The sequence below is a fragment of the Passer domesticus genome, chromosome 21 (assembly GCF_036417665.1).
Source record: "Passer domesticus isolate bPasDom1 chromosome 21, bPasDom1.hap1, whole genome shotgun sequence".
Lineage (NCBI taxonomy): Eukaryota > Metazoa > Chordata > Aves > Passeriformes > Passeridae > Passer > Passer domesticus.
In genome coordinates, this window is record NC_087494.1 from 5,452,355 (window position 1) to 5,479,198 (window position 26,844).

Genomic DNA, 26,844 nt, shown 5'->3' on the forward strand with positions numbered 1-26,844 from the left:
TGTGCCTGGCAGCAGCCTCAGGGCTGCCCCTGCCTCACCCCATGCCCCAAAGCCCTTGGAAAGAGGAGACCCCAGAGCCCAAGGGTGCCCTGAGGGTAGATGGGGACCCTCCCCGCCTCTGTGCCCTCAGCAAGGGAGGGGTGATGCCAGTGGCTCAAGGAGGTCACACCAGGAGACAGAGGGCACTGCACCCTTGCACTGTGCTTGAACTGCCACATCACCAGGGCACGGCCAAGGTGGACACCCCCAAATTCACACTTTTCTCCCCCAGATCTCCCAGCTGGGGACAGGACCTTGTGGAGGAATCCAGGAAGGAGTCCACACACATCTGTGGTGTGGAGCCCTTTACCCAGGCAGAGGTGAGGATCCCAGGGATGCAGCGCCCCACGCCTGGGGCCATGCTCCCCCTTATCCCCCTGCCGAGGCCAAGCCCTGGGGCTGAGGCTCTGCCAGGCAGGGAGCCCTGCCAGCCCCCTCCTGCAGGTTTGTTACCTGCCCTAGCACCCCTCGTGCTGCCAGCAGCCTCTGGCCAGAATCAGCACACCCAGACTTTCCCTCCATCCAAACCAGGAGGGCAATCCTTCTCCTTGGGTTTATTGTCCTGGATGTTATGCTCTTGAAGCTGTCCCTTGCCTTCCAGTGAGCTCTGCTTTTTAAACCATGACAGATATTCCCAGGGACACATCATAAGGAAATCAACACGCAAAACTGAAATATAGTGGAAATAGCCTTAAAGTCCATGGTAATTAAGCAGAGAAATGGTGTCAGTCTATTTATAGAAGTCTTGCAGTGGAAACATGGCACTTGCTCCTCAGCCCTGAGGAGTGTCTGATGCTGGGGGGACCAGCCTTAAACCCCAATTCCCAGCAGGCCTCCTACACTGGAGCAGAGGCTGAGCCCTGGGGTTTTGGGAAGGGAGACTCCAGGAGCACAAATGAACTTGAGATGTTTAAGGGGGTGTCAGAGCCTTTACCAAAGCTCATGTCAGTCTTGGGTGGTAAGAGCCTTTCCTGCTGCCCTGCCACAGCCCCAGCAGATGCTCTGTGCCCAGAGGTGGGATGGAGCTGGCAGTGAAGCCTCCAGCCGGGCTGCCTGGGGCCTTCCCTCCAGGGCTGGTACAGCCCTATCCCTGTCTCCTGCAGGGCCAGGGGTCCTCGAGGATGTGATGCCAGTGCCCAGTGCCCTGCTGATGTGGGGCTCTCACAGACACTGTCCATGCCTGAGCGGGGCTGGCCGGGGGTCTCGGCAGTGAGCGGAATGAGGGATGGGGCTGCAAAAGCTGCTTAAGGGATTTGAACTCTTAATCCCCATTACAAATTAATGTCCAAATCCCTGGAGTGGGGGCAAATCCCACCCCAGAAATTCATTTTTCTTCAAAACAAAAAGAAACACAATCTGTGGTGTGTAGGATCAGCAGCCCAGGAGCGGGGCTGGCCAGGGTCACCCACAGCCCCAGGCCACCCATGGCCAGGCACTGTTTGGGCACAGCTGCTCTCAGCTCCCTCTGGATGTTGGGACATTTTCTTCCTGGCTGGCTGTTTCAAAGCCTGGGAACACAGCCTGGGCTCATCCTGGTGACTGCTCTTCCCTCTGCCACCTAGCCATTACTGAGTCCCCAGAACCCTCCTCCCATATTTTGGGAAAATATTTCCCCTCTTCTGCAAAACAGTAGCTGGTTTGAAAATGGTCCAGCTCCTGGGAGCCTGAGCAGGTTCCATTGCTTTGGAGTCAATTCCCATCTGAGGGCTAAGCTAATTTTATGCATTACTTACTTTCACACCTTTAGCAAGAAGCAGTTTCTTTCTCGACAAGCAGTGCCTATGGCAGTTAAATTGATTATTCACTGGACAAGTGAGAACATACACAACAGAAACCTCATTGGATACCCAAGATATTGGAAGGGGGGTACAGAGAGGCACAGAAAAGTGCAAAGATGAACATGTCCAAACACACTGAATCTCGCTGACAGGGATCACATTTTGTGCTAAAGCTGGTGAAAAAGTCAAGGTGTAATTTAGTTTTAAAATCTAGCTCAGCTGGCCTTTCCCTGGCATTTCCTGCCCTTCAGCAGCAGCATTCCATCTGCCTACAGCCACAGGAAGGTGCTGCACAGCTGTGGGGACAGGAGCACCCACAGCAGGCTCAGAGCACCAAGGCACACAGGCTGGATTCTGCTCATGCCTCACCTTTCACTCCTTCCACCTCCAATGGAAATCCGTGACACGGGGCACAGGGAATGCCACTGGCACCCCCCACACTGCTCCTGGTGTGAGAGCCCTCAGGGGTTCTTGCTTGGAGGAGGATGGAGCTGCAGGACCTCTGCATAAGGCAGGACCTGCACCATTTGGTCACTAACAGGAGCAAAAGGCTCAAAGCAATGCTCCTTGACCTGGCCATGCTCCTCTCTCCCACCATAAGGATTTCTCTATATTTCCACTCACCTTTAAGAAAAAACACACCACCTTGGGCAGGAGACAGTGAGTGCAGAGAGAGTGAAGGGTCCATCACAGCCCCATGAGCCCAGAGGCCATGGGATGTTCCTGCTGGTCAGGCAGGGCCAGCACCAGGTCAGGATGGCCACAGCATTGTGCAGATTTGGAAACCCCAGGCAGGGATGGAGATAGCCTGTGGCTCTGCAGCCCATCCCAGGTCTGCATCTCTTCCAGGGAAGGAGATTTTTGGTGGATCCCACCCAAACCCCATGAGCAATAGCTACTGCATCACAGAAGTTTTTCCCCATCATCCCTAGGCTGGATGGGGATTAAATCCCCCTGGCACACCCCGTGCTCCCAGAGGCTCAAGGGGTTTTGCATCTACTCCTGTTTCCAGCAAGCTGCATGGGAATAGGCCCTTTGCCATTATCCCAGCCCCATCCCAGGTTTGTGGGTCCTGCTGGTGGATCATTCCCAGACCTTGGCAGCGCAGGAATTTTCCTGTAATTTCCTTGCCCAGGTGGTAATCGTAATGAACATCCTTGCCGCAAGGAAGCCCAGCACTGTCAGCTCAAATGATGCTTTAATTCAGGTTAATTAATGGGTTCAGGCAAGAACAAACAAGCACACAGGCTCCTCAGAGCAGGTGATGGAAGAGCTGAACCCAAGCTGACAACCGCCCACGGGAGATGGCCAGTCCAGGGGTGTTGAGGGGGGAACACTCCTGCTTGAACTGCATGGGGCACAAACCCAGCTTGTCCAATGTAGGTTCCCAGTCATCATCCCAAGACCACAAACCACCTGGCAGCAAGCAGACAAAGGTCTCAGGTCAGTCCAGGACCTGGCAGGTGCCCAAAACACTGAGCCAGGGAGGTGTTTCTGCACGCCAGGTCTTTGCAGGATGTCCCCCAAATCCTGGGGCTGTGTGGGTTCACCCCCCTCCACTGCATATGTCTGGGGTGGGTGCCTGGACTAAGCCCCACATTTTTAATGAGGCATGATGTGAATTTGCTCTGACGGGCCAGCAGCTGGGGCTCAGGACCAGACAAGCCTTCTAGGCTGAGACAACCTCCATGGAGCTGAGCTTTCTGTGTGCTCTCAGCACCCACCTCAACAGAGATGGCTTGTGCCAACCCGCCTGTGGGCACGCCTGCCTCCAAAGCACAGGACAAGCCCTAACGGTTTGTCCTAAATTTTATGAGAAAGCAGGAGGGTTTTCCTGTGCAGCAGTACCGGGCTCTGGCTGGGATGGAGGAGGCTGCTGGGCTCTGTGCAGAGTGTGCATTGCTCTTTCCTTTCTCTGTAAAACTGCTTCTGAGGGACACACTCATGAAATATAAATGTGAGACCTGCTTTAAGCGGGCAGAGCCCAGAGATGAGCGGCGGGTCTGATCAGGCAGCAGCTCACAGCCTTTCTCTTCTCAGCTGCAATTAATAATTTATGCTTTTCATAACACGAGCTGTGATCTGAGAGCCCAAAAAGCCCTGGGGGCTGGCAGAGCTGACCCCACAGCTCACTGCCACCAGTGCTTCACCTTCAGACAGGCACTGTCCCCACAGCCTCCCCATGCGGTGCCACGCAGGGCCGGGCCACACCGTGCCATCCCCACAGGGGGCTGTGTCTGTTGCCCAGTGAGGGTGGGTGGCACTCTTTGGGAATGGGTGGGCATGGGCCGGTGATGGTTTGGTGGATGGTGCTGGCTGCTGATGGGTTAGTGAGGGCTGTGACTTGTTGGTGAGGCGTGGCAGTGGTTAGTGGTGGGTGGTGATGTGTTGGTGGGAATGGGTGGGGATGGATTTGGGACGGGTGGCAACAGATGGTGAAGGGTTGGTCATGGGTGGCAATAGGCTGGTGATGGTTGGTGACAGTACCATAAAACTTTACAGTTTAGGGAACATAGGGGTGAGAAGAGGAGTAATAGCCTGCTGAGGGACTGGGATTTACTGAATGCAAATCTGTCTTCACAGTCATCCCTGGGTGAGACCCTCAGTTTTTGCAATGTCTTTTTCTTCTGTGAGGAAGATGACCCAGAACAGCTAATTTTGAATGAGCTGACACTGTCCATGCCCAGGAGATACCAAGTGCTGGGCCAAGGTTCAGAGCATTGGAGATCAGCTTCTGCCCATGTGAGGAGAGCCCTGAGCCCAGCTAGGCTGAGGTCAGTGACTTACAGGTGGGACTGTAACACGAGTGTGGCTCCTGCAGCAATGGCACTCCCCTGCTGGAGGAACAGGACAGGAGGAGACTGCGAGGGATCCAGGAGAGGAGATAGAGCTCCAGGCAGGTTGTCCAAAAGGCAGGGCAGAGGTGCAGGCAGTGTGTTGTCATGCAGACAGCACCACCATCTCCATGCCTGCAGCCTGGCTGAGCAGCCTTTGCCCCTCCTGGAGAGCAGAGATGCTGGGGCCACCGTCACCCCCGTGCCCCGGGACAGTGGCCTGAGCTCGTGCTCCCAGGCAGAGACTGGCTCTGGGCCAGGCGTGGGGGTGGCACCGGGGCCAGATGAGTTTTCCCAGCTCCCACATGCCCCTGTTTGGGCTGAACTTCCCCCTCCCGCCTTCTGCTCTATTTTCAGCTCAGCTAGCAAAAAGCCCTTTGGAGTTATTGTTTCTTCCTTTGTTTCCTAATTTAGATGGTCCCAAGGCTCCACAGGCAGATAAAGGCAAGTTTATTGCTTCTCTGTGTTTATGGCACTGCTGGAACACACTGCTCCCACAAATATTACATCAAGGGAGCGTGGGGAAGGCTCAGTGCCCCCAGCCTGGCTCAACCCTCACCTACATCTGCCATCACTGCCCAGCCCTGCCGTGCCACTGCGGCTCCCTGTGGGCTCTGCAGAGGTGCCTCCAGCTGTGGCAGTCCCTGTGTCACCCCGGGGACAGCCGGTGCCCTCGGCTCCTGCTCTGAGTCCTGCTGGTGCCTTGGCTCATCCCGGGACTTGTGAGAGTCCCAGGGCCAGGTGCCACATGGACCCCATGGCTTCATGCTGGCCCAGGCCCTTCTCCGAGCCTGCTGTGCCCAAGGGAGTTTAGGGGCAGCACCAAAAGGCCCCTATGGGATCAGCTCACGCCCTCCATGTCCCCAGCAGCCCTGCTCTGTTGTGGGGGCAGAGAGGGTGCAGAGACAAGCAAGGATGCAGGGACAGCTCAGAAGCCCAGCTGAGCTCATCCCGCTGTCAGGAATAGAGACCGTTCCGGTGTCCTTCCTTGGTCTTGGCAGCCACAGCCCAGTCAAAAATCATCCCCGAGGGTGCAGGGACGGTGTTTGCACCAGAGGAGCTGCCAGTGCCAGCCCAGGCTCGGGCAGACACGGCCGGGCTGGCCCTGGCTGGCGGCGGGGCTGTTGCAATGGCACACGCGGCCGAGCTGTGTTTGTGTGGCTGGGACAGTGTGTCACCGCCACCAGCACAGGTTGCATCATGCCAGCGAGAGGGAAGAGCAGTGCCCAGCCTCCATCTGCTCCATGGCCAGAGGCAGGTGCCATCCAGGGGGGCTGCAAGGGGAGGGGACAGGCAAGGACGGCAGTGGGAGGGCAGGGGGGACAGCAGTGAAGCTGGAGGGTTTCTTACCTGTATGGAAGGAGCTGGGGGTTAGGGGAGCCCCGAGGCACTGGAGGGAAGGGCTCAGGTTTTAGGGGCTGTGCTTTAATGCAGCCAGATTTACCCACACAATGCTGGTGGGAGAGGGATGCCTGTGAGACCTTTCTGTCAACAAAAGTCCAGAGACAATGACATTGGGGATGTCAATGTTTTTCGGGGTGGAGGTGTGATGAGCCCCAGAGCTGCTGTCACAAGCACTGACCTGGCATTCTGCCACTGCCTTGCCTCTTTCCAGGGTCTGGCAGAAAAATGAACTCAAGATCCCTCTTTGAGGGCTGGGCAGATAGGCAGAGATCTCTGGCAGGGTGTGGTTGATGGGGCCCCTTCTCCTGTCTCTAGCCCTGAGACACGTTGGTTGTGGTGCAAAGCCAGTGGGGTCAGATCCCTTGTGGTAGCTGGCACCTGGCACAGCATCCTCACCACCAAGATTTGACTACACTGCAAACCCTGGCCTGCTTGGTCTGGCTTTCCAAAGAGATCCAAATCCCCTGGCCAGTCTCACCACTTCCTCAGGCAAGGATGAGACACCAGACTGGCACTGCCTTACCCAAGCTGTGGTGGTCACGCTGGGCACAACGCTGGCCACACACAGCTGTGGATGTGTTCCAGGCAGGCTGCAAGGGGCAAATTCAGGTTGTCTGTCACCATGGGAGGGGAGAGGGAACTCTGTCCCCTCCATGCTCTGGCTACAAGGAAAGGGACATTATTATACCCTGAAATCAGCCTGGAGGCTGGGAAACGTGTCAGCAGTGAGGTCAGGGATACCTGGAGAGGATCTGGACCTTGGGGAATGGTAGTGTGAGGACAGCAAAGGAAATCAGAGATAGGGACAGGAAATAACAAAAGTGAGTCAGCTGAGAAGCACGTGGGCAAGGACAGCTTTGGGGAGCTAATCTGCAGGAGATAACAGTGCCAGGATGGAGGAGCCTTGGAGACAAGCTCATGGAAAGGAACAGCCAAGGCACAGAGGTGTCTGAGACTCCAGTGGAAATACAGTCCTGTGCATTCCACTCAGCGCCTTCCCCAGGAGCTGGGGGAAGTGTGGGATCCAGCACCCAGTCTTGGGCACTCCAGACAGCATGCACCCTTTGGGATGTGTTTCAGCCTCCAAAGGTTTCCCTGAAATCCTGCACTGGTGTTTATCCCCTGGCAGACAGGACTAGCTGTGGGTGCAGCCTGTCTGCTTTTAGTCTCATGGAGATTAAGCCCTCCAGGGCCTAATGGCGATTCTTTTGGCAACCATTCAGCAGGCCTTAATCCATCTTATCTCTACTCTGAAAGGATGAATTAGGCGCCTCTCCAAGCACTCCATGGGGAGCAGGAGTGGCAGGAGCTCTGGCAGTGAGCAAGCTGCTGCAGGCACCCCGGGGCTGCCCTACATACGGCAAAGAGCCTCGGAGCCACCAGCTCTCAGGCAGGAGCTGGGGCAGTCTGTGACCTGGGAAAGAGGCAGCACTGCACGATGGGCAGCACGCTTCCCTGCACCCAGCAGAACCCTCTCACCTTGCTCACCCTCCACACCCAGCTCTTGGCATCATCAGGAGTGTTGGCCTGAGTAATGAAGGTCCCAATTCCCTTGGGATTTTCCTGGGTATGAGCCAAGAGTGGCTTCTTGGCTCATGGGGAGAGACTGGCAACAACACAACCCCACTCATCCTGCAAAGCTCCCATGCCTGGCCCAGTGCCTGTGCAGCCCATCCAACCCATCTGGCACCAGGGATGTGCTTGCTCCCACTGTCCAGATGCAGTCAGAACTCCCAAGTGACAGAGAGAACACCACTGTCATGTGGGATTTGCTCTCAGGCACAGGGACTCTGAACTTGCGTTTTTCAAACCTGTCCTGACATTGCTAATAATAACTGTGTTAATTAGGGAGCTCTTACAGCCCTGCATGATTTGTTCAGTCAGTTATGGGGAATATTGTCAGGGTAACATAAATGAGGGCTGGCAGCTCCTCTCCAGCAGCCGTCTGAAGTGCTGGAGCCATGTCTGAGACCCAAGGCACTCACTGCACACCAGGCTGACCCAGCTGGTGCCTCGGGCAAGGGCACAGCTCAGTCCCACCCAGACATTTGGCCCAAGGCACCGTGGCTGCTCGTGCCCATCTCACACGGGGCACTCAGAGGTGTGCTTTGGGGGGAGCAGCTGTGCCCCAGCTGGGCCAGCTGCCCCAAGCCCACCAGCTGCTGTCCCTGGCTCTTAGAGCACTGCCCATCACGATGGCATCTTGCCTTCTCCAAGTCCCTTCCAAGTGAAATCAGAGAGTACAGTGTCACTGTTCATGGGCTTTGCAGAACCTGAAATCTCCCATTTCTTTGCATTAAAGAGCTGGTGTAGTGGGTAACTGGGGGCTTAATTTCTTTTTGGCTGTGGTGTCCCTCAGGTGACAGCCTGGTGGCTCACTTGGTCACTTGCTGTCCACACTGCAGGGTTTAGTGCCACAGCACAGCACTGGGACAGGGTCTCTCTGAGGCTGCCAGGACTGTGTTACCCTGAGATCAGCTGGGGACAGTTTGCAGGATGGTGAGAGAGCCCCTGTGACATCACCTGGTCTCATCCTGCCTACACCCCCCAGCTGGGAAATGCCTTAGGGGTGGTTTCCTTCTTTTCCACACATGGTAAAGGCAGTGATGGGTTTGCTGCGGGGCTGCTGCCCGCTGGCACCCACTGGTGCTGCCAAGGGGCCCATGGCCCCTGGATCACCCTGTCAGGGGCGGCTGGTGGGTGGTGCCACTGCTCAGCAGCGCTGCCATCCGCTGTCCTTGTTCCTGACCTCAGCCTTGTTTGCTTTGGGCCAGGCTGTGCTCGAGGTGGCCAAGGTGGCTGTGGAAGCTCTGCAGGCACTGCCAGGGTGACAGCCTGACCATCAAACCCAGCCCACCACACCAGCCCCCAGCCTTCCCCCACACTGCATCAGAGGCTCTGTGGGGACCCTGGGCATCCCTCCTTCACTGGAGGGTCAGGAGGGTCTTTGCTGGAAGATTTAATCAATGTCTTGTCTCTCTCCTTGGCTCTAAAGCTCCTTTTTGCCTCTGGAAGAGGATAGCAATTAATTGAGCAAGAATGAATCTAAAAGCTGAAAGATGCAAATTTTCAAATGAGACATCAGGTGCTGCAGGTCCTGCCCTCTCTGTTCTTTGGTTCCAACCTCCACTTGTTCTGCTCCAGCCACTGGCAGCCCTCATGTCTATTCCTGGCCCAGAGCCCCATATGAGCAGAAATCCCCTCTGCGTTGCGTCACCAGTTGAACTCCAGTGCATGTTGTCTCCAAAGCAACAAGCAGCTAAAATTGGTAGAAAGTTTGATTTGAGCCTGAGCCAAGCTTAATGTTTAATTGCTTCTAATTTCACCCTCTGGGCTGGGTTTGCCATGCCAGGCAGAAAGGCCACAGGGGCAGGTGTGGGCCCGGTCACTCGCGGGCAACACTCGGCTCTCCCTGGTCTGGAGCCCTCAGCCTCAGCACTCCGAGGGTGCTCAGGGCCCCAACCCTGATCCAGCTCAGCTGCCTTGTCCCTGGCTCTCTGGGCCCCCAGACAGGCTCCCAGCTCCCCAGGAGACCCATTTGTTACCCCTGTGGCAGAGGAGATTGAGCCCTTTGACTGAACCAAGAAGGCAGTGGGACAGGTTTTCAGCTTTTGGTTTTGTGTTTTCAAAAGACTGTCATGGGGTGAGGATTTGGTACTAAACCTGAAACACCTTGTGGCATTCCTAAGCCCATGCCCATTGCTGCAGCCTTTCCCATTCCATGCCTCCAGCCTTAGTTTTCCCATCCCACCCCTGAAGCACATCCCTTCCCTTCCTTCCATCCCATTCTATCCTCTCCCATCGCTGCAGCCTTTCCCTTCCCATTCCATGGTGGGGAAGAGCGTTTCTGGCATGGAGACACACAGGGAATCCTACAGTCAGCACTCACATTCCCTGGAAGGCACCTCCTCTCCCAAGTGTCTCCCTGAGCAGGGATTATGAGGCCACATTCCCGGTGTTATTCACGGCTGCCAAACAGAGAGGCAAAAATGTCCTGGCCCTGGCTCAGAGCTGCTGGAACTTTGCACAAAATCCCCAAACACTCTGTGCCTGTGCTGACACAGCAAACAGTTATTCAAATGGCAAAGGTCACTTTCCCCTTTCTGACAGCTATTTTTACTAAATGTCCTGAAGTCCAAGGATAAAGGAGATGCAGAGTCAGGCAGAGCTCCATCCCTCACACCAGCTTAGGGTGTTAGAAAGGTTTGGGAGAGAGGAAGAAACCATCCTAGAGAAGAGGCCAGGGGGACAGTGTCCCTCCTATCTGGTCCTGCTGATGTCCCACAAAATCATCCAAGGAGCTCTGAGTGGGAGATGCAGACATTTACAGGATGAGGTTATGCAAACGAGCACTGCCTGCACTGGCTCCTCAGCTGGGTTTCACCAAAGCCCTGAGGCTGTGGTGAGGCTCTTCCCCAGAAAGTCATCAGCACCCCTGTGAGACCCATGGAATGGAAAGCAGCAAGTGCCAGCAGCTCCCAGCCCTGCCAGGCTGCCGGGTGTCACCAGTGGCTGGGAGCACCTGGCACCTGCACCCAGGTGAGGCTGGGACTCCTCCAGCCCAACTCCAGCAGAGGTGGGGGCACAGCCGTGAGGGCTGAGCGTGCTGCTGGTGATGCCACAGCTGCTGGCACAACCCACAAAGTGCCCCAGCTCGAGGGTGCTGAAGGCAGCCCTGAGCCCCAGGAAGGTCCAGCCTTGCTGCCACAGGCAGCTCCTGTTGATATCCACATTTTCTGTGGGGTCCTGGGAGAGGCTGGTGACAGGATGTTCCTGGGTAGCCTCACAGCTGGAGAAGGAACTTGTACCAGAAACTGCTGGGCTTTCTCTGGTTGGTCCAGGGGGACTCTTGATGAAAGTCAGAAATATATGGAAAGGCATCCAGGGGGACTTGCCTGGGGCCACTCACACCTCAAGGGCACTGGGGAGGCTGGGACCAGCCCTCTGCACCCTGACCTTTCTCTCCCTGGAGAGTTTCTTCCAAGAGAGTTTCTTCCCAGTTGAGGGCACTGATCTGGTGGGTTTGGAAATGTTCATTTAGCAAGAGGGAACCACAAAACCACTGTTAAAAGTGACACTCCACAACACAAATCCCAGTTTCCAGCTGGAATGGAGGAGCCAGGATGCTCCATGCTCTCAGGTGATCACTGCCAGCTCATCATCATGGCAACCTCAGCCACTCTGATTGACACGAAACTCCACATTTTGGACTCCTTTTTTATGATAGAAGGGTTTTCTTGGACTCAGAATTTGCCTTTTCTCTGCACTTGCAATGGGGAAACAATTTCCAAGCTCCCTGAGTGTGTAGCTGCATTCTTGTCAGCCAGGACACTTTTCTCTAGGTATTTGAATTTCCTTGCATAGAAGATCACCAGAAGTCAAACCTGGGCACATCCCAAGGGCACATGCTCAGCTCTGGCTGAGCGAGATGGTTCAACAGCAGCATCCAAGCTCAAAGCTCAGGCACAGACTTGGCCCTGCATCAGGTTTCTTACAGTGCTGAGCAAAGTCCTGGCAATGGAAACACCTGTCTGCCAGTTGGAAAGCACACAGCCTTTGTCTTTTTAAGAAACTCAAACTAAACAGATGCTGCCCTGTCCCAGCAGAGCCACTGCATGGCACATGCTCCCCTCTGAGCTGAGGATGAGGAAAGCTGGGGGTAGGATGCCCTGCAGAGGTACTTGTGAGTGCTGGGTACTGGGTTCCAAGTGTGGGATGCCCCAGGGGATGTATCTCAGAGCTGGGTGATGGATTCTGGCTGTGGGATGCCCCGGGGGAAGCACCTGTGAGTACTGGGTGCTGGGCAGCCCCTCTTGGGAAGCCAAGCCCTGCAGCAGGGACAGTGCTGCTGTTCTGGGGAGAGCTCAGATCCACCCTGTGGGCAACAAAGCACTCAGTTTAGGAAACCAAGAATCAGCCAAAGTCCCTGTCAGAGCAGGGAAAGAGCTACAGCTGGAAATGGGGCTGGCTTTTCTCTCCCAGCCCTGCCGGGGATCTGGAGCTTCCCCAACCACGTTGGTGTTTCACCAGAGAGGGGAGATAGGAAAGGGGCTGCTGGGGTTCTTGATGCTTTGGGGCATTTTTATCTGTTTCTTTTAAGGTTTTCACAGGTTGTTTTTTTTTTCTCCTCTTAATGCCTGTATGTGCTGTGAGGTGGCGTGTAAATATCTAGAAAAATCCAGAATCTGAACATGAAAATGCAGGAAAATCTTGAGGTATATTTCTGTTTGGAAAATGCATGCAACAGACAAGCCTTGTTTTCATCACTTTTTTTGTTCCCCGCCCTGCAGACCCTTCCCTTTACTTTTACAGCAGGAAGTATCCCAGTTTGGCAGGCGCAGCCCGAGGCCGGTGTTCCCGTTGTTAGGCAGCTGAGCACACAGCTGGATGCAGCTGCGGGGCTGGGGAGACATCCTCGCTGCATCCCCGGGGCCCTGCAGGCACGGCCCTGCCTCTCCCTGAGCTTTGGCCAGCAGAGCCAGACGAGGAACCTGAGCACCACCTTGTCACAGTCACAACCCAAGCAGGGACACGAGTGGGAAGAGGTTTGATCCCCACCTGGGGTTTTTAGGACAGTGCCTCAAAATTTGTGTGCTTCTCTCATTGGTACTGCATGAGGAATGTGTCCCCTGTCATTCTCCCGTATAAAGCTCTGCTGCACTTTCCTGCACGTCTCTTCCCAGCAGGAAAAGCAGCTGTGGCCCCATGGGGACAGGCAGAGATCTAGCAGAGCCTTTGTGGATGTGGCTGCTGCTGCCTGCGGGTGAGGAGGCCACAGAGCTCTTACCCACCCCAGCACAGTGTTGGGCAGGAGAGCACATCCCTAGGGGTTCCTGTGGACACCCTTCCTGAATGTCCTGGGACAGCTAAAGCCTTTCCTGGGCAGCAGAAGTGATCTGGCAGGTTTTCACACAACGCAGCCAAAAAAAGCCGTTTGTGTTGCGTCAGGAAATGCAGCCTGTGAGGGGCTGTGCCAGAGCACAGAGGGGTCACGGCCACCAGCAGATGCTGCCTGATAAATGCCAAGCAGTGCCAGAGCTGACTGTTTACCCATCACAGAGGAGGAGAGGGGTGGCTAGGAGTGACAACAGGGCTGTGGATAAACTCGGTGGGCTTTGCTTCTACTTGCCACAGCAGCTCTCTCCTTGCAGTGGCTCTGAGCATCTCCTTTCAGAAACTGTACATGAAATGAAAGGATATTAGAAAATACTGGAGAAATCCCCTGTCATCCTCATGCCCACCAAAGGCTCTACGCAGTCCGTTGTCTGTCACTGGCCAAAGGCTGCTGATAAAATAGAAGCCACCACTGTCATACGAGGAGAGCAGAGCCCAGTCCTGTCCCTGTGGTCCAGCCCTTCCCACATGGGCCTGTGAGCAGACTGAGTATGCCAAGGGCCAGCCTCATCCCCAGGATGAGGAGCTCATCCCCAGGAGCTCCCCGAGCCCTCAGCTGCAAGCTCAGCCAGCCACAGCCCCTAATGTGAAACGCATGTTGGTTAAACCAAGAGATGACTGTAAAAAATAAGGGTCAGATTTCCCTGGCTGCAAAGCCTCCCACGTTACCCCAAGCCCTCTGGTTTCCTGCCTTCTGGCATGTGTGACCTTCTGCACAGTAACCCCAGTGCTCCCCACAGAGCCCAGGATGGCAGGAAGAATAAAGGGGAGTGAAGCCTTGCATAACATTCATCCAGGCTCGCCAGGAAAATAAGGAGACTGCTCGGAATGAGAGCTCTGCTGGCCTTTTATGTCAGCTTTTCAAACATGAAAATGGGTCTCCCTGCTCTGGGCTAACAGGCCCCAGGACCTTCCCCAGGTGAGAGGGACCCCAGGGTGGGTGAAACCCTCACCCTCCTCTGGAGACCTCGGAAGATCCAGCAACCTGGGTAACAACACCTTGCCTCACCTGGGCTGCCGGTGGTTTACCCAGGGCTGCCCTGTGCTGGCAGGGAAAGCCAGAGGAGACAGGGTGGGGCTGGAGCCCAGGACATGGCTGAGCTCCCTATGGAGCTGCTTCTCACTGGGGTGGATGGCTGCAGCCAATTTTCTGTCTTTCTGACTGACCCTGCTTGGAAATTCATCTCTGCTGAAGAAGCAGCCAAGAGCAGAAATTTTGGGTGTCCTCTGACAGGGTGAGGGGGGTGTTCCCAGCCCTGGGAAAGGATGATGCTGTGCTCTGGCAGGCTGTGCCACCCTGGTGTCCCCTCAGGGCAGTGAGGGTTTGGGTACAAGCAGCCTGGGCAGGTGGCAGGAGCTGCCTGGCCCTTCTCCACAGCGGGGAGTGCCAAAGCTGGAGCCAGCAAACTCGCTTGGGAAGAGGGGGAATAGGTGACCTCGGGGGTGGGGGTTTAGCAAGCTGTTTGGCTGCAGGGCCAGATGGGGTGGTGATGGATGAATCCTTGCAGGACCAGGTGTGAGCAGAGATTGAGGGAGATGGGGTAACCCCTCTGCCCGGGAATGCTGCCAGTGCCTGTCTGGGTGAGACGTGCTGCTGCACCCACGTGGGGGCCAGTAGGAAATCCCTGCTGGGTTTTTTCCGTCCTCTGCTGAATCAGAATTATGTTCCTCTGGAAAACCTAAATTTATCCTTGAAGCTGTGATGATGTATTTCACACGTCCTATTCCCTCTCCCTGGAGTCTCCCTTATGTCTGCAGTTTCTAAGAACAAAGCAAGCTGTGAGCAACCTTCCTGTAAATCATCCAACCATCCCTCCTGGTGATGAGATTGGGGCTGAGCAGCTGCAGGAATTCGTGTGAGCTCAGACCGGGCTGAACTTTCGCACAGTGACCTGCCAGGTCAGCCTGGGAAGGAGCAGGGTGGAGAAAGGCAGGGAGCAAAGACACTCCCCACAGCCCACCCGCTCACACCCTGACGTGCATGGGATGGGAATGGGGATGAGGATGAGGATGGGGGGTGCCACTGTGTATGTGGGGGCTGTTTGAAGGAGCTGCTTGTGAAGTGTGCCGGTGATACTGCCTTTCCTGGGTGTCTGAGCTGGTGGGACTGCATGGAGGAAGGGATAGGGATGGACATAAGGATAGGAATAAGGATGGGGATTGGAGGATGGGGTTGGGAGCATCCCTGGGTTCCTGAGAGAACCTCCACAGAAAATAACTTCCTCTGGAGTCTGCTGTTCCCTGCCCAAGGGCTGACCCCAGACACCCACAGAGAGCCATTGCTGTACCCTGCTGGTCCGTGCTGCTCTGGGTCCCCAGGCCACCGGGCTGGGGCAGTGTCCTCATGGGGTCCCTCCTGAGGACCTGCACAGGGAACAGAGTCCTTCATCCCCTGGGACCAAATCTCAATCCTTCCCTGGCCCCAAGCTAAACTGGGCAGCTGGGACCCTATGGAGATCTTTACCACAGCCCTTTCCCACACAGGACAGAGCAGAGCATGGAGAAATGCCCAGGAGCCCACACTCTGCTGGCCAGGCCATTTTAAGCTCCATAACTCGAGAGCACCTGGCTCTTGGAGCACCTTCCCATCAGCCTGTGGTCATTCCTAGCCTGAGGCAGCTCATGGCCTCTGAGGGATTTGCATCGTGTACCTTAAAAATGTGTATTTCTCAGGGCAAACTTGAGAAGTCACAATAGGAAAACACAGCCAAAGGAAAGCACATAAATCATACGGCTTCTCAACAGGCCTTGGCTTCTCACATTCCCTCTCTGCTGCCCCTGCAGAAAAGAACCAGTGGTGACATGTCTGCTGCAGCACTCGGAGTAACCCCGTGGTTTCCCAGGACGAGCTCCAGCGTTGGGTAATGGTGGGAGGGAGCAGAGCTCACACAGGATTCATTTCGCCTGACGTTGTTAACCCACAGCAACAGCCAACACATGAAATTGTGCTTCCCTGTTTGTCCCAGTGACTCCAGGGTTGGTGTTTTCCAGTCCAGAGGGCTCTTGGGGTGCACCCGGGCTCCATGGGCATGAGCCCTGCCAGCTCGCTCCCTCCTGGGATGCCAAAAACCAGCAACGCAAGCCAAAAAGGAGAATTTTCATTTTTCGGATTCTAATCTGGGAAATTTTGTCAGCTCCTACAGCACTCAGGGGTAGTGCTATGGTGGCAGATGTGTCCTTGGCAGGAGGGCCATGACAAGGGGGCAGAGGCCAGCCAGGAGCACCCCAAAGAGCCTTGCAGGGACCCCAGGCCCCTCAGAGAAGGCTGTTGGAGGGGGGCAATGGAGCCCCCCCCCATCACTACCACTCCTATGCCCCCAGCTCCCCTCTAGCAATAGTGTCAGGGAGAACACAGAGGGACACCCACAAAGCACAAAGATTTGGAAAAGGAAGTTAATATTTTTCTTTATTTTTCTTTATTTTCATTGTTTCTTTTTCTCCTACAGTGTTTTGTACCTGGTTTTTTTCCTCTTTCCTCATTTGAAAAATTCCTTCTGACCATGAAATAAATGTGAAAACAGTGGCTGGGGAGGGGGCTTGGGACTCTCTGGAGTGTGTGCCTGCTGGCATTTCCGAAATTCCTCTTTAACCTCTGTGACTCCACCCTGAGCTGTTGCTGCTGAGCATTCTCTGAGGCCTCTCCCTCACCCTTCGGGCAGCATCAGCCTGGCAATACTCGGAGGTGGCGTGGGGTCTCCTGGAAAGAGAAATCCTCCTGCCAGGCATTTTCGGACTAGAAGAAAAGCCTTTCCCGGGGCCATTCCTGAGCTGCAGGGCTCCGAGCAGCAGCGCTGGATGGAGGCAGAACTGCTGAGTGGGAGCAGGGGGCTGCAGCCCTGCAGCCCCCGGCCCAGGGGGCTCACGTCGGCCAGACCCAGGAGCGGCGGGAAGCAGGGATTTGGCTCCAAAACGCAGAGTGGGAGGAGAGGCAGCTCCCTGCTCGAGGCTGCGCGGTGCAGAGCAGGGATGAGCGCCGGGGCAGCAGGAGGAAGCGCCCCGCGGGGAGGGAGCAGAAGGGCTCCATCTGCTCCAATCCGAGCAGAGCCGGCAGCAGCTCCATCGCGGTGTGTGAATTCCTTCACGGGGAGAAAACACACAGAACTGAAAATCCCTCTAAGCCAGTAGAAAAAGGCAGAACAAGAAGGAAGGATCATAAACCAGGATCCAAGACGTTGACAAACAAAATAAGATGCGCATTTTTCACAGGGGGTGATTGAAACCTGCGGGGGGAGGTAGCGAGAGATGGATCTATTCATCCTTGTTGCTCTTGGAGACCAGGAACGTGAACATTCTGCTTCCCTCAGGTGTACAGAGCAGCTGACCCTGAGCATGCCCCCTCCCCAGGGCTGGCAGCACCCACCTGTGCCAGGCTGGGGCTCCCCAGCAGGGCTCTGTGCCACGGGGTCCCGGAGGGGTGCGGCCTCGGAAGGGGACACGGGTGCATCCAGGGGAGTGGGGGAGCAGCCATCAGGGCTTGGGGCAGATCGGGGTCCCCAGTGCAGGATGAGGGGCAGGACAGTCAGCAGGGATAGGGGTGGGCATGGGGACAGGGATGGGAACGGGGATGGGCATGGGGATGGAGACGGGAACAGGGATAGGAAAGGGGATAGGCATGGGGTAGGGATTGGAATGGGGATGGGGATCCCTAGGGATAGCAAAGCAGATGGGAAGGGGGACAGAGGTGGAAATGGGGATGGCATGAGAAGGGGAATGGGGACAGGGATGGAGATGAGGACAAGGACGGGAACGGAGACAATGATAGGAACAGAGATGAGAACTGGTGCAGGCAGGGCTCAGCGACAGGGACCAAGGCTGAGGAGTGTCCGGGTGAGGGACAAGACTGGGAGCGGACGGGGATATGGGGCCCGAGCCACGGCCGACGGGGAGGGCGAACAAAGCGGCGGGGCCGGGTGGGCGGGGAGGGGCCGGTGCGGGGCCCTCCCCGCCACGGGGGCATAAAAGCAGGGCGGCGGCGGCGGCACGGGCAGCGCAGCGGGCGGGTACGATGCAGCTCGGCGGCGCGGCGCTGCTGCTGTGCGCGGCGGGGCTCGCCGCGGCCCCCGCGCCCGCACCGGGAGCCGGGCCCGAGCGGCGGGCGGCGGCGGGAGCCGGGCGGGAGCGGCGGGCGCAGTTCGCCTCCTGGGACGAGGTGAACGTGCTGGCCCACGGGCTGCTGCAGCTGGGGCACGGCCTGAAGGAGCACGTGGAGCGCACCAAGGGCCAGCTGCGGGAGCTGGGCGGGCGGCTGAGCGCCCACAACAGCTCCCTGGGGCGGCTGCTGCGGCAGGCGCGGGAGGCGCAGGAGCGCGGCGAGCGGCTGCGGGGCAGCGTGCGGGAGCTGGAGGGCCGCGGCCGGCAGCTGCTCAACCTCTCCGAGGCGCTGCGGCAGCGGCTGGAGGAGGTGGCGGCTGACAAGGACGCGATCCAGGGCCGGCTGGAGCGGCTGGAGGGCCGGGTCCGTCTGGCGCTGCAGGCGCGGCCGGCGGGGAACCAGAGCGCTCGGGACCTGGGGGCGCTGCAGGTGAGCGCGGGGCGCCGGCAGCCGCCGAGAGCGGGGTGGAGCCGGACAGAGGGGGCTCGACAGGCCCCTGCCACGGGCACCAACGCGGGGAACGTTGCTGGGGGGACACAGCCCAGACCCGCTCGGGGACACCGGGAACGACTGCGGGAAAGACCCGACTGTCCCGGGACATCGGGAGCAGCGGGTGGGGATCAGCGCCGGGGTAGCGGAGGGGTCTGGGGACACCGGGAGCGCCCTCCCGGGGGTCTCGCGTAGCCAGAGCTCCCCGGAGCTGTGGGGCTCACCTGGCTCTTCCCCTGCAGTCCCTGATGGATGCTCAGAACCTGCGGATCGAGGAGCTTCTGCAGAAAATCAAGCAGCAGCAGTACAAGCTGGACAAGCAGAACCTGCAGATCAAAAGCCTGCAGAGCAAGGTGAGCCCCTGCCTGGCCCTACATGCTGAGGGTACACTGGTGTGACACCCCTCTGTCCCAGCTCTGGTGGCTGTGCTGGTGCTCCCTGCCTTTGGGGACCCCACAGCTCTGCTCCCTGTGCTGCAGTGCATCATCAGTGTGAGGGTAGCAGCCTGCACGCTGCCAGAGAGTTTGCATGGAGCAATAGGAGGAACTGGGTGGGAGCAGATCCCTGGGCTCTGCCTTTGCATTCATCTGCAGAGTAAACTAGCTAGCATGGGTGTGAAAAACCACAGTCTCTCCTGGCTTTGCCAGGACTGGGTATCTCCAGTTCCTCGAGGTTTCTAGGCAAGTTCAGCTGCAGCTCTGGCCACAGGGAGTGGCTGGTGTGTGGCTGACCTGCTCCCCTGAGTAATGGAATGGGAACAAGCTGAGATAAAACCGTTCTGACTCTTGCATTTTTTTTAGGTCAATCTACTAATTCCCTTACACCACAACAAAACACAGCCTCCAAAGTGGAAGATAAACCTGAAGAAGAGCCTCAGCCTCACCAACCAGAGTCAGAATGGCAGTGGGGAGCCTGTGCAGACACAGAGTGAGTATCTGCTTGTGCTGCCCTGCTCGTCCATGCCAGAACAAACCTGTAACAGGTGCAGCCTTTTGCAAACAAAAGGTTCATTTGTCCTGAGCCAGGATGTGAGATTTGCTTGAAAAGCTGGAGCTTAAGAGTATGGCCAGAGTGAGGGGATCTGGAGCACAGGCAGAATCCTTGCCTTCTGGGCCAGTGTTAGTCCAGCAGGAATTTAAGGATTAAAGAGGCTTTTTCCTGCCTGTTGTTAGGCATGCAGTTGGAAGCAGACAAAGCCTGAGACCAGGTATTTGTCAAAAAGGACTGGCAGGTGTGGGGTGAGGAGAGGAGTGTCTCAGCTCTTTTGCGTTAACTCTTGTTCAGCTGCTCACACTTCACCAGGCAGGTGAAGTGTCTTTGTCTGTGGGAGGAGGGCAGGGTTTAGGGAGGCCTGGCCTGAGAGCAGAGCTGTGTGCCTGTGTAGCTCTCTCCCTTGGCTCATATTCAGAGTTCATGCATGAAGCAAAAGTGTCTCAGCTCACACTATCCATAGCTGAAGGTGCTGAGTTGCAGTGGATGCTCGCACCCCTGGGAAGTGTGCGTTGGAGCAGGCGAGTGGATGCTGCCATCTGCAACTCCTGGCTCTGCCTGGAACATTTTCTGCCCAGGCAGCAGGAGTGGAGAGGCTCCTGCAGAGCAAAGGGCAGCAGAGCAGGTGTCCCAGCTGTGCCATGTTCTGCAGCCTCCCTCCAGACAGGAACTGGTGTCCCTGTGGGGTTTGCTGGCCAGGAGCAGCTGCTGTCACGCTGTGTCAGCCAGATCACAGTGCTGCCTCTGCCTGTGCTGCTGTCCAGGGATCTTCAGCAGGAGCAAAACAGAAACCAGGCAGGATGAGGAAGCATGGGGAATTCCTGCTCAGGGCCTGGCCTAGCAGGGATGATTATGGGAAAACACATGATAACTTGTCTGTGGAGCCTGGAGCTGTCACTGGTGTGTCTGAAAGCTGGGTGGGCAGAACAAAGGGCTTGTCCACATGGACAAAAAGGGGGGCTTCAACCTCTTCTGGAGGTGCAGCTCATTGGGGCTGTACAGGGTCAACCTTACTCGGAGAAGCACTTCTGAGCCAGAAAACTCTCTCAGAACTTCTCTCCTGTTTTTTTTTTTTTTTCCGAGCTCTGCTTTGTGACTTGCCTGCAGTACTGTGTGTCATAGAATAGTCTGGGTGGGAAGGGACCTTTAGAGGTTATCTAGTATAACCCTTGATTCCACTCTTGGGTTATGCTAGGAGACAGGCTGGGACCTTTGCTACTTGCTGATGCAGATGCAGGACATTCTGCCTGATGCTGACTACAGAAATGTTTGTGATGCATAGTGGAAGGCAGCAAGAGCTACAGCCCCCATGGATGCTGTGAGCTCAGCACCTTCCAGTGTTGCTCTGTCCCTGATGGAAAGACCCTGGACATGCAAATTCTGTCCCACCAGCTGTGAGCTTCCCCTTTCCTTGCCTAATCCCTGATGTTGGTATCACTGACAGGAAACAAATTGGCTTCCTTTCATTATCAAGTCAAGTGAGATTTCTGGCAAATCTAAAAGCACACAGGCTGGCCCTGTGCCCTCAGCCTGGGGAGCCTTGTGGCTGCTTTCAGAGCTGGGGAGGCTTGTGCCGGCGGCTCCCGGGCTGTTGTCAGCAGAGCCTGGTGCCGGCGTGGCCCTGGGGAGCGGCGATGAGCTGCACCAGCAGCCCTTGCAAAAAGACCCTTTTATTTGCATCAAGTGAACACAAGTTTTTTCAGGGCAGAACTGGCGTGGGGCCAAGCATGTGAAAGTTGAAGGCTCAAAGCTGCCTGGAGAGTGAGAGGTTTAATAGCTTGCAGAAAGAGGATCACGTCTTTGGGCAGAGCCTGTGCTTGCTGGCAGCCAGCCGAGTAGGGGAAAGGTAGAGCCCTGCTCACGCTCTCCCCGTGGCGCTGAGACTCCAAAATAATGGGGCTGGGTTGGGGTGGAGAGGGGAGGCAATGCAGGCAGCTCTAGGCATGCCCTGCCATCCCTGAGGATGGGTGTTTATACCAGCTTAGTGACCTCCCCTGTGTCATGGCTGGAAATCCTATTGGGTGAACACAGAGCCTAAGGCAGATCCAGCCTTGTTGTGTTGCTTGGCTAAATAAAGGGGGAGGGAAGAGGAAACACAGGAGCAGTCAGGAGGGTTTGTTCTCCTGGTGCTGTTTGGATGTGCAACATGAACAGGAGCTAACAAGCATGCTCCTCAAACAAAGATTGAGCAGAGGCTGGCCAAGCAGCTGCATCCCATTCAGCTGCTGGAGAGTCCCTGTGGCACCAGGGGAACAGGGATCGAGTGCAGCCAGGACCCAGAAATGAGAAACAGGCAGGGATGGAGTTGACTTGTGCATGCTGGGACCACTAGACATCTGCCTGGCACCATCTCACCGATGCTGGGAGATGCGGTGAGGAGAGGAGGTGAGGAGCTTGGCAAGCCCAGCACCTTCCTGCCCTGGCAATGTGAGCAGGGGCCTCTGGCTGTGGCATTCCTTCCTCTGAGCCTGGTTTGCTTCCCTGCCTGCATTCACCCAGAAGGTGGGGATATTCAGGATGCACTCAGCCCCTGCATTGCTGGGAGGCTCTGTGTGGTTTTGATCCTCGATGCACAATGCCTCAATCCCTGTGTCATGGGTTCGGGGTGGGGCTGGGGCACAGCTTGTCCTGTGGGGCGCTGATGGTGGCACCAGTCCTGCCCTGGCATTGCCCTGCAGATGTGAGGGATGTGACACCAGCTGTGCTGGCTGTGGGAGAGGGGCTGCCCCTGTCAAGGGGGAAATATTGTGTGGGGAGAGGAAGGCAAAGAGAGGAATATGTTGGAAATGGGTGAAAGGTGATGGCAGGTGTCATATTTCTGTTCCCTGGGTCCCCCCTGACCTTTCCTACAGTTGGGGCTCTGCGCTTCACTCCAGTGCAGCATCAGGACTCCCCAGCATCCAGTGAGGATGGGATGGAGTGATGCTCTGCAAGGGCTGTTTTTACTCTTGGCAGCTCAAAGGCCCTTTTTTCCCCCTCCATCTGCCCCCAGGGAGCCCCTGGCTGTTGGAGGAAGCCCTTCTCTTTGCTGCTGCCCTGGATCATGGTGTCAGCCCTGACCCTGGGGCAGCTACTGCGAGGGGACCCCCACAGCCAGAACCTCAGCACAGCCCAGGGCTTGTCTTGAGGTTTCTTGTCTGTCTCAGGGTCATGCTGGCAGCAGCTGTGAGCCAGGGTAGCCAAAGCTACAACCCATCCGCCCTGGCCTGGGGAGAACAGGGCCCCTTTGTCTGGGGGTGACTGGGGCACCTGTCCCTGCTGACAAAGAGCCCCTTGACTGTGCAGCAGCCTGGGGCTGAAGTCCCTGCACATCCTCCTGCGGCCTTTTGACTCGGGTGTTGTAACAGGTTTCCCCTGCCTCATCTCTCCCAAGTGCTGTGGGTGGTGGCTCCTGGATGGACTTTTATCAGAGCTGTTGAAAGGGTGCTTTGCTGGCAGCTCTGGGCAAAGTCCCTGTGAGGCAGAAGGAGCAGTGGGAGCTCCTGGAGATGGAGGGGGATGAAGCAGGGTGTGGCTTCACCCTGGGCAATCCACTCCTGCAATGAGCTGGGGCTCCCAGAGTCCACGCCCCTCTTTGCCTCAGTCAGTGTATCTTGGAAAAAGGGTCACCCCAGCCTGGCGCTGTGCCTGCTGGTGGCAGGTTGCCCAGCAGGATGTCTGTCTGGGGCCACCACAGTTGCTGGGAGAAAGAGGTCATGTGCTGGATGCTCAGCTACCTTCCTAATATCAGGACTTTGTTTTTCTCTCTGCCTCTGAGGCCCCTTGACTCTGCCTCAGCCTCGTGTGGGATGGGGATTCTTGGCCCTGGCATTGCCCCACCCCAAATGGGCTGCTCCTGCCTGTGGGTGTAGAGAGACCTGGGAACTCCTCTGTCCCTCCTTGATGGGGAGCCTTGCTCTCCAGCTGAGGTCACTCCAACCTGGCCCAAAGCCTGGCTTCTGCCTTGGATGAAAGCCCAAGGAGCTCTGCTTGAATAAAAGGGAAGATGTGGGGTCACAGTGTTTAAGGATGCTGAAGTCAGGGGCCATTGTCCCCAGCACGTGTCCAGAGCTGCAGCCGCTGCTGTGCACAGCTGGCTGGGCTCGTGGCCAGGGCTGCAAGTGCCGGGGCTGTGGCAGGAGCAACCTGCTGAGGAAGTGGGGCTTGTGGCCATCTCCTCACTTGCTGTTTCCTTCCCCTTCAGAGCTCCCAGAGGGTTGCCACCAGCTCTTTCTGGCTGGGCAGCGGAGCAGTGGCATTTTCCAGGTACAGCCCACGGGATCTCAGCCCTTCAAAGTCTACTGCGACATGACCGCAGGTAAAGCCGTGCAGCGTCCCGAGCCCTTGGCAGGGTGGTCTGGTAGATGGTAACCCCAAGTGACTGTGTTTTCCCTTCCCACAGAGGGTGGCTGGACAGTGATCCAGAGGCGCATGGATGGCTCTGTGGACTTCGACCAGCTGTGGGATGCCTACAAGAATGGCTTTGGAGACCTTCGTGGTAGGTGGATGATGGTGTCTATGTTCTCACTGTGGGATAAGGGAAACTTAGCAAAAGGTGTTCTCCTTGCTGGCCTCTGGAGCTCTCTGTGCTGGAGCACAGATGGGGGCTCAAGGGGTGGGTGGGACACTGCTTGCAGAGCAGGGGTCCTTGATTTTCCTGATGCGTCCTGCAGGTACCAGACAGTAATTCCAGTGCCGCAGCATCCTAGGTTGTCCCTGTTTGTCTCTGGAGCTTGCTTGCATCTCTGCTGTTCATGGCATGTTTATGTCCCTGCAGCCAAACTCATGAGTCTTATTTCAGGTGATTTCTGGCTGGGCCTGGAGAAGATACATCACCTTGTCCAAGAGGGAAAATACAATCTCCTGATTGAGCTGGAAGACTGGGAGGGGAATTCCCAGGTGGTTCAGTTTGTCTTCAGTCTTGGTGGTGAGAGCACAGCCTACATGCTCAACCTGCTGGGGCCTCTGTCTGGAGAACTGGAAAATGCCATTGGGGAATTCAGGCAGCTGCCCTTCTCCACTCGGGATCGTGACCATGACCTTAAAGCTGACACAAACTGTGCCAAACACCTCTCAGGTGAGTCTAAGGTCTTCTATCCCAGTATGTGCACCTCTGTTTGGGATCCAGACCCTGTGGCACTAGACCCTTTTGCTGTTGAGCTGGTCTTGTCCCCTACTTCCCTGAAAGAGCTGTGCAGGGAACCAAGAGGCAAGCTGAAGCTGAGGGAGGGCTCATGATTCAGGTCTTGGCCCAAGCATCTATCCTCATAACAGCTTTGCTGTCTGCCACTTTGCTTGGAACCTTTTCAAGCAGAGCAGAGGCCTCCCTCACCCTGGCTGCTGAAGGGTTGGAGGGGGTTTTTTCACACAAGGAGCAGCAGCCTGGATTTGCAGATGCAGCCTGAAGTCATCTTGGATCTGTGAAAGGTTCCCCAGTGCACGGGACTCCTTGGCTGTACATGAGGTGGTGTTGTAAGATCCTGAAGCTCTGGAAAAATGGGGGAGATAGGGGCATCTGCTGCATTGAACCTAGTTTTTTCTGTCTGGCATTTCTGTGAGTTAAAATTGTCCCTTCGTTGCCCTTGTAGGTGGCTGGTGGTTCAGCACCTGTGGCCATGCCAACCTCAATGGGAAGTACTTCCGCTCCATCCCCCGGCAGAGGCATGAGCGCAAGCAGGGCATCTTCTGGAAGACATGGAAGGGCAGGTACTACCCCCTGAAGTCAACCGTCATGAAAATCCAACCTGCAGCACTGGAAGCAGAGCCCTAAAGTTCCTACTTGAGACTTTCTCTGTGGAGCATGGACCTGAGCTCCATCACTTGGTGTTTACAAAAAACAACCTCCCCTTCCTTGGTTAGAAGCCCTTTAGAGGCACAACACTGCTCCTCACTAAAAGTAAAACAGCTCCACGTTGCCAAAACCCCTGGATGGGAGCTCCCAAACCTGAAGAGGAGCCCCAGAAGGGAGATCCACCTCCAGAGCATGCACAAGGGTTTTCTGACCTGCCGTGTGCTGCTGCAGGAAGTTCAAATTGTCCGGTGCTTTCTGTCCTGTCTTAACATTTCTGTACTGTGTTGATGAGCTGGGCCTGGGGCAGGCAGGGCATGGGAAGTGTCTCACTGCTCTGGACCGCAGCACTGGGTGTGGAGTCTTGCTGTGTCCTGTCTTTCACTGTTGTTCCCAAATTATGTCCCGGGTACTCTCCTGTGAGAGCCCCTGGAGCCTCTTTCTGTGCAGGGGCTGGGGGCAGTGAGCCTCAGGCAGCTCCATCTGTGCAGCCCCTGCCCCCTGAGGTGCAGGGCTTGGTGGGAAGGCTGAGGATGACCTGTGCAGAAGGGGACCTCGGGCTCACTTGCCTTCCCTTTGAAGACCTGTATTTCTGGCTGTGCTGGAATTTGTTGGGAGCTGGGAAAACCGCTTCCAGCTCTGAGGTTGTTGGATGAGATCCTGCAGCTGGCTGCCTGAGGGGCCAGGTCCTGGGGAGCTCTGCCAGTGCTCCTGGGGGTGGGTAGGACAGGCAGTGGGACAGCACAGAGCCAGAGCAGTGACTGTCCCTGGGTGGGACCAGCCTTGCTGTCACTGCCAGCCCCCCAGAAGCAGGGGCTGCCTTCTTCCCCCAGACACCTCATGCTTCGCAGAGTGACTGGCCCTGTCCTGCATGTGTGCCCCAGTGCTGCAAGGCCAGGGGACAGCAGGGTTTCTCTGCAAGAGCCACACTTCATCAGGTGTGTACCCTGATGCATGGCATCGCCTCTGCCTTTGGGGTGGGTGTCTGGGGAGAGGTGACCAAAACAGGTCCCTGAAAACTCACAGGCCAAGCTGCAGTCTTGGGGCTTCCCAAGCATCCTGCCCTATTGAAGTCATATTGACTACTGTGCTAGAGCTCCTAGCTGCTAAATACTGTACATAGTTGTTTGTAGGATGTTTGACTTGTTGATGAATTCTCTGTTACAATTTGTTTTCATATTTAAATGCAGTGTTAATAACAATGTGGTGTAATTTATAAATGTTGATGCTGGAAAGGAACACAAGTGTAGTTTGTGTATTTTAAACATTTTTTTGTACTAAAATATCTTTTCTGAAGATGTCTTTTAATAAAAACAAGCCTTTAAGTGTCCTGCCTGGATTATTTTCCTGATGGTTTGCCTGTGGCTGGTGTGTGAGAGCATTGTGATGACTCTGCATTTGAAAACTTCCTTTATTTGAATTGTGACCTGAGCATTCTGCTCCCTTTTTTCCTCCATGTTCAGCCTTATGGAGCTCTGAGATAAATTGCTGGTATAGGGTACAGCAGCAGGTTTTAATCTGCTTGAAGTTCATGGGCTCCTAAATTTATTTTTCTTC

At 56.1% G+C, this 26,844-nt stretch overlaps 1 protein-coding gene across 1 annotated transcript; it reads left to right on the top strand.

The window, feature by feature from the left end:
• The first annotated feature begins 17,939 nt into the window (after nucleotides 1–17,939).
• ANGPTL4 (angiopoietin like 4) lies at nucleotides 17,940–26,612 on the top strand. The gene is made up of 7 exons (XM_064396503.1): nucleotides 17,940–18,470; nucleotides 18,773–18,883; nucleotides 19,331–19,457; nucleotides 23,704–23,817; nucleotides 23,902–23,997; nucleotides 24,301–24,576; nucleotides 25,088–26,612. The coding sequence occupies exons 1-7, from the start codon at nucleotides 17,955–17,957 to the stop codon at nucleotides 25,267–25,269; spliced, it is 1,422 nt and encodes a 473-aa protein (XP_064252573.1). The 5' UTR covers nucleotides 17,940–17,954; the 3' UTR covers nucleotides 25,270–26,612.
• The last annotated feature ends 232 nt before the right edge of the window (nucleotides 26,613–26,844 follow it).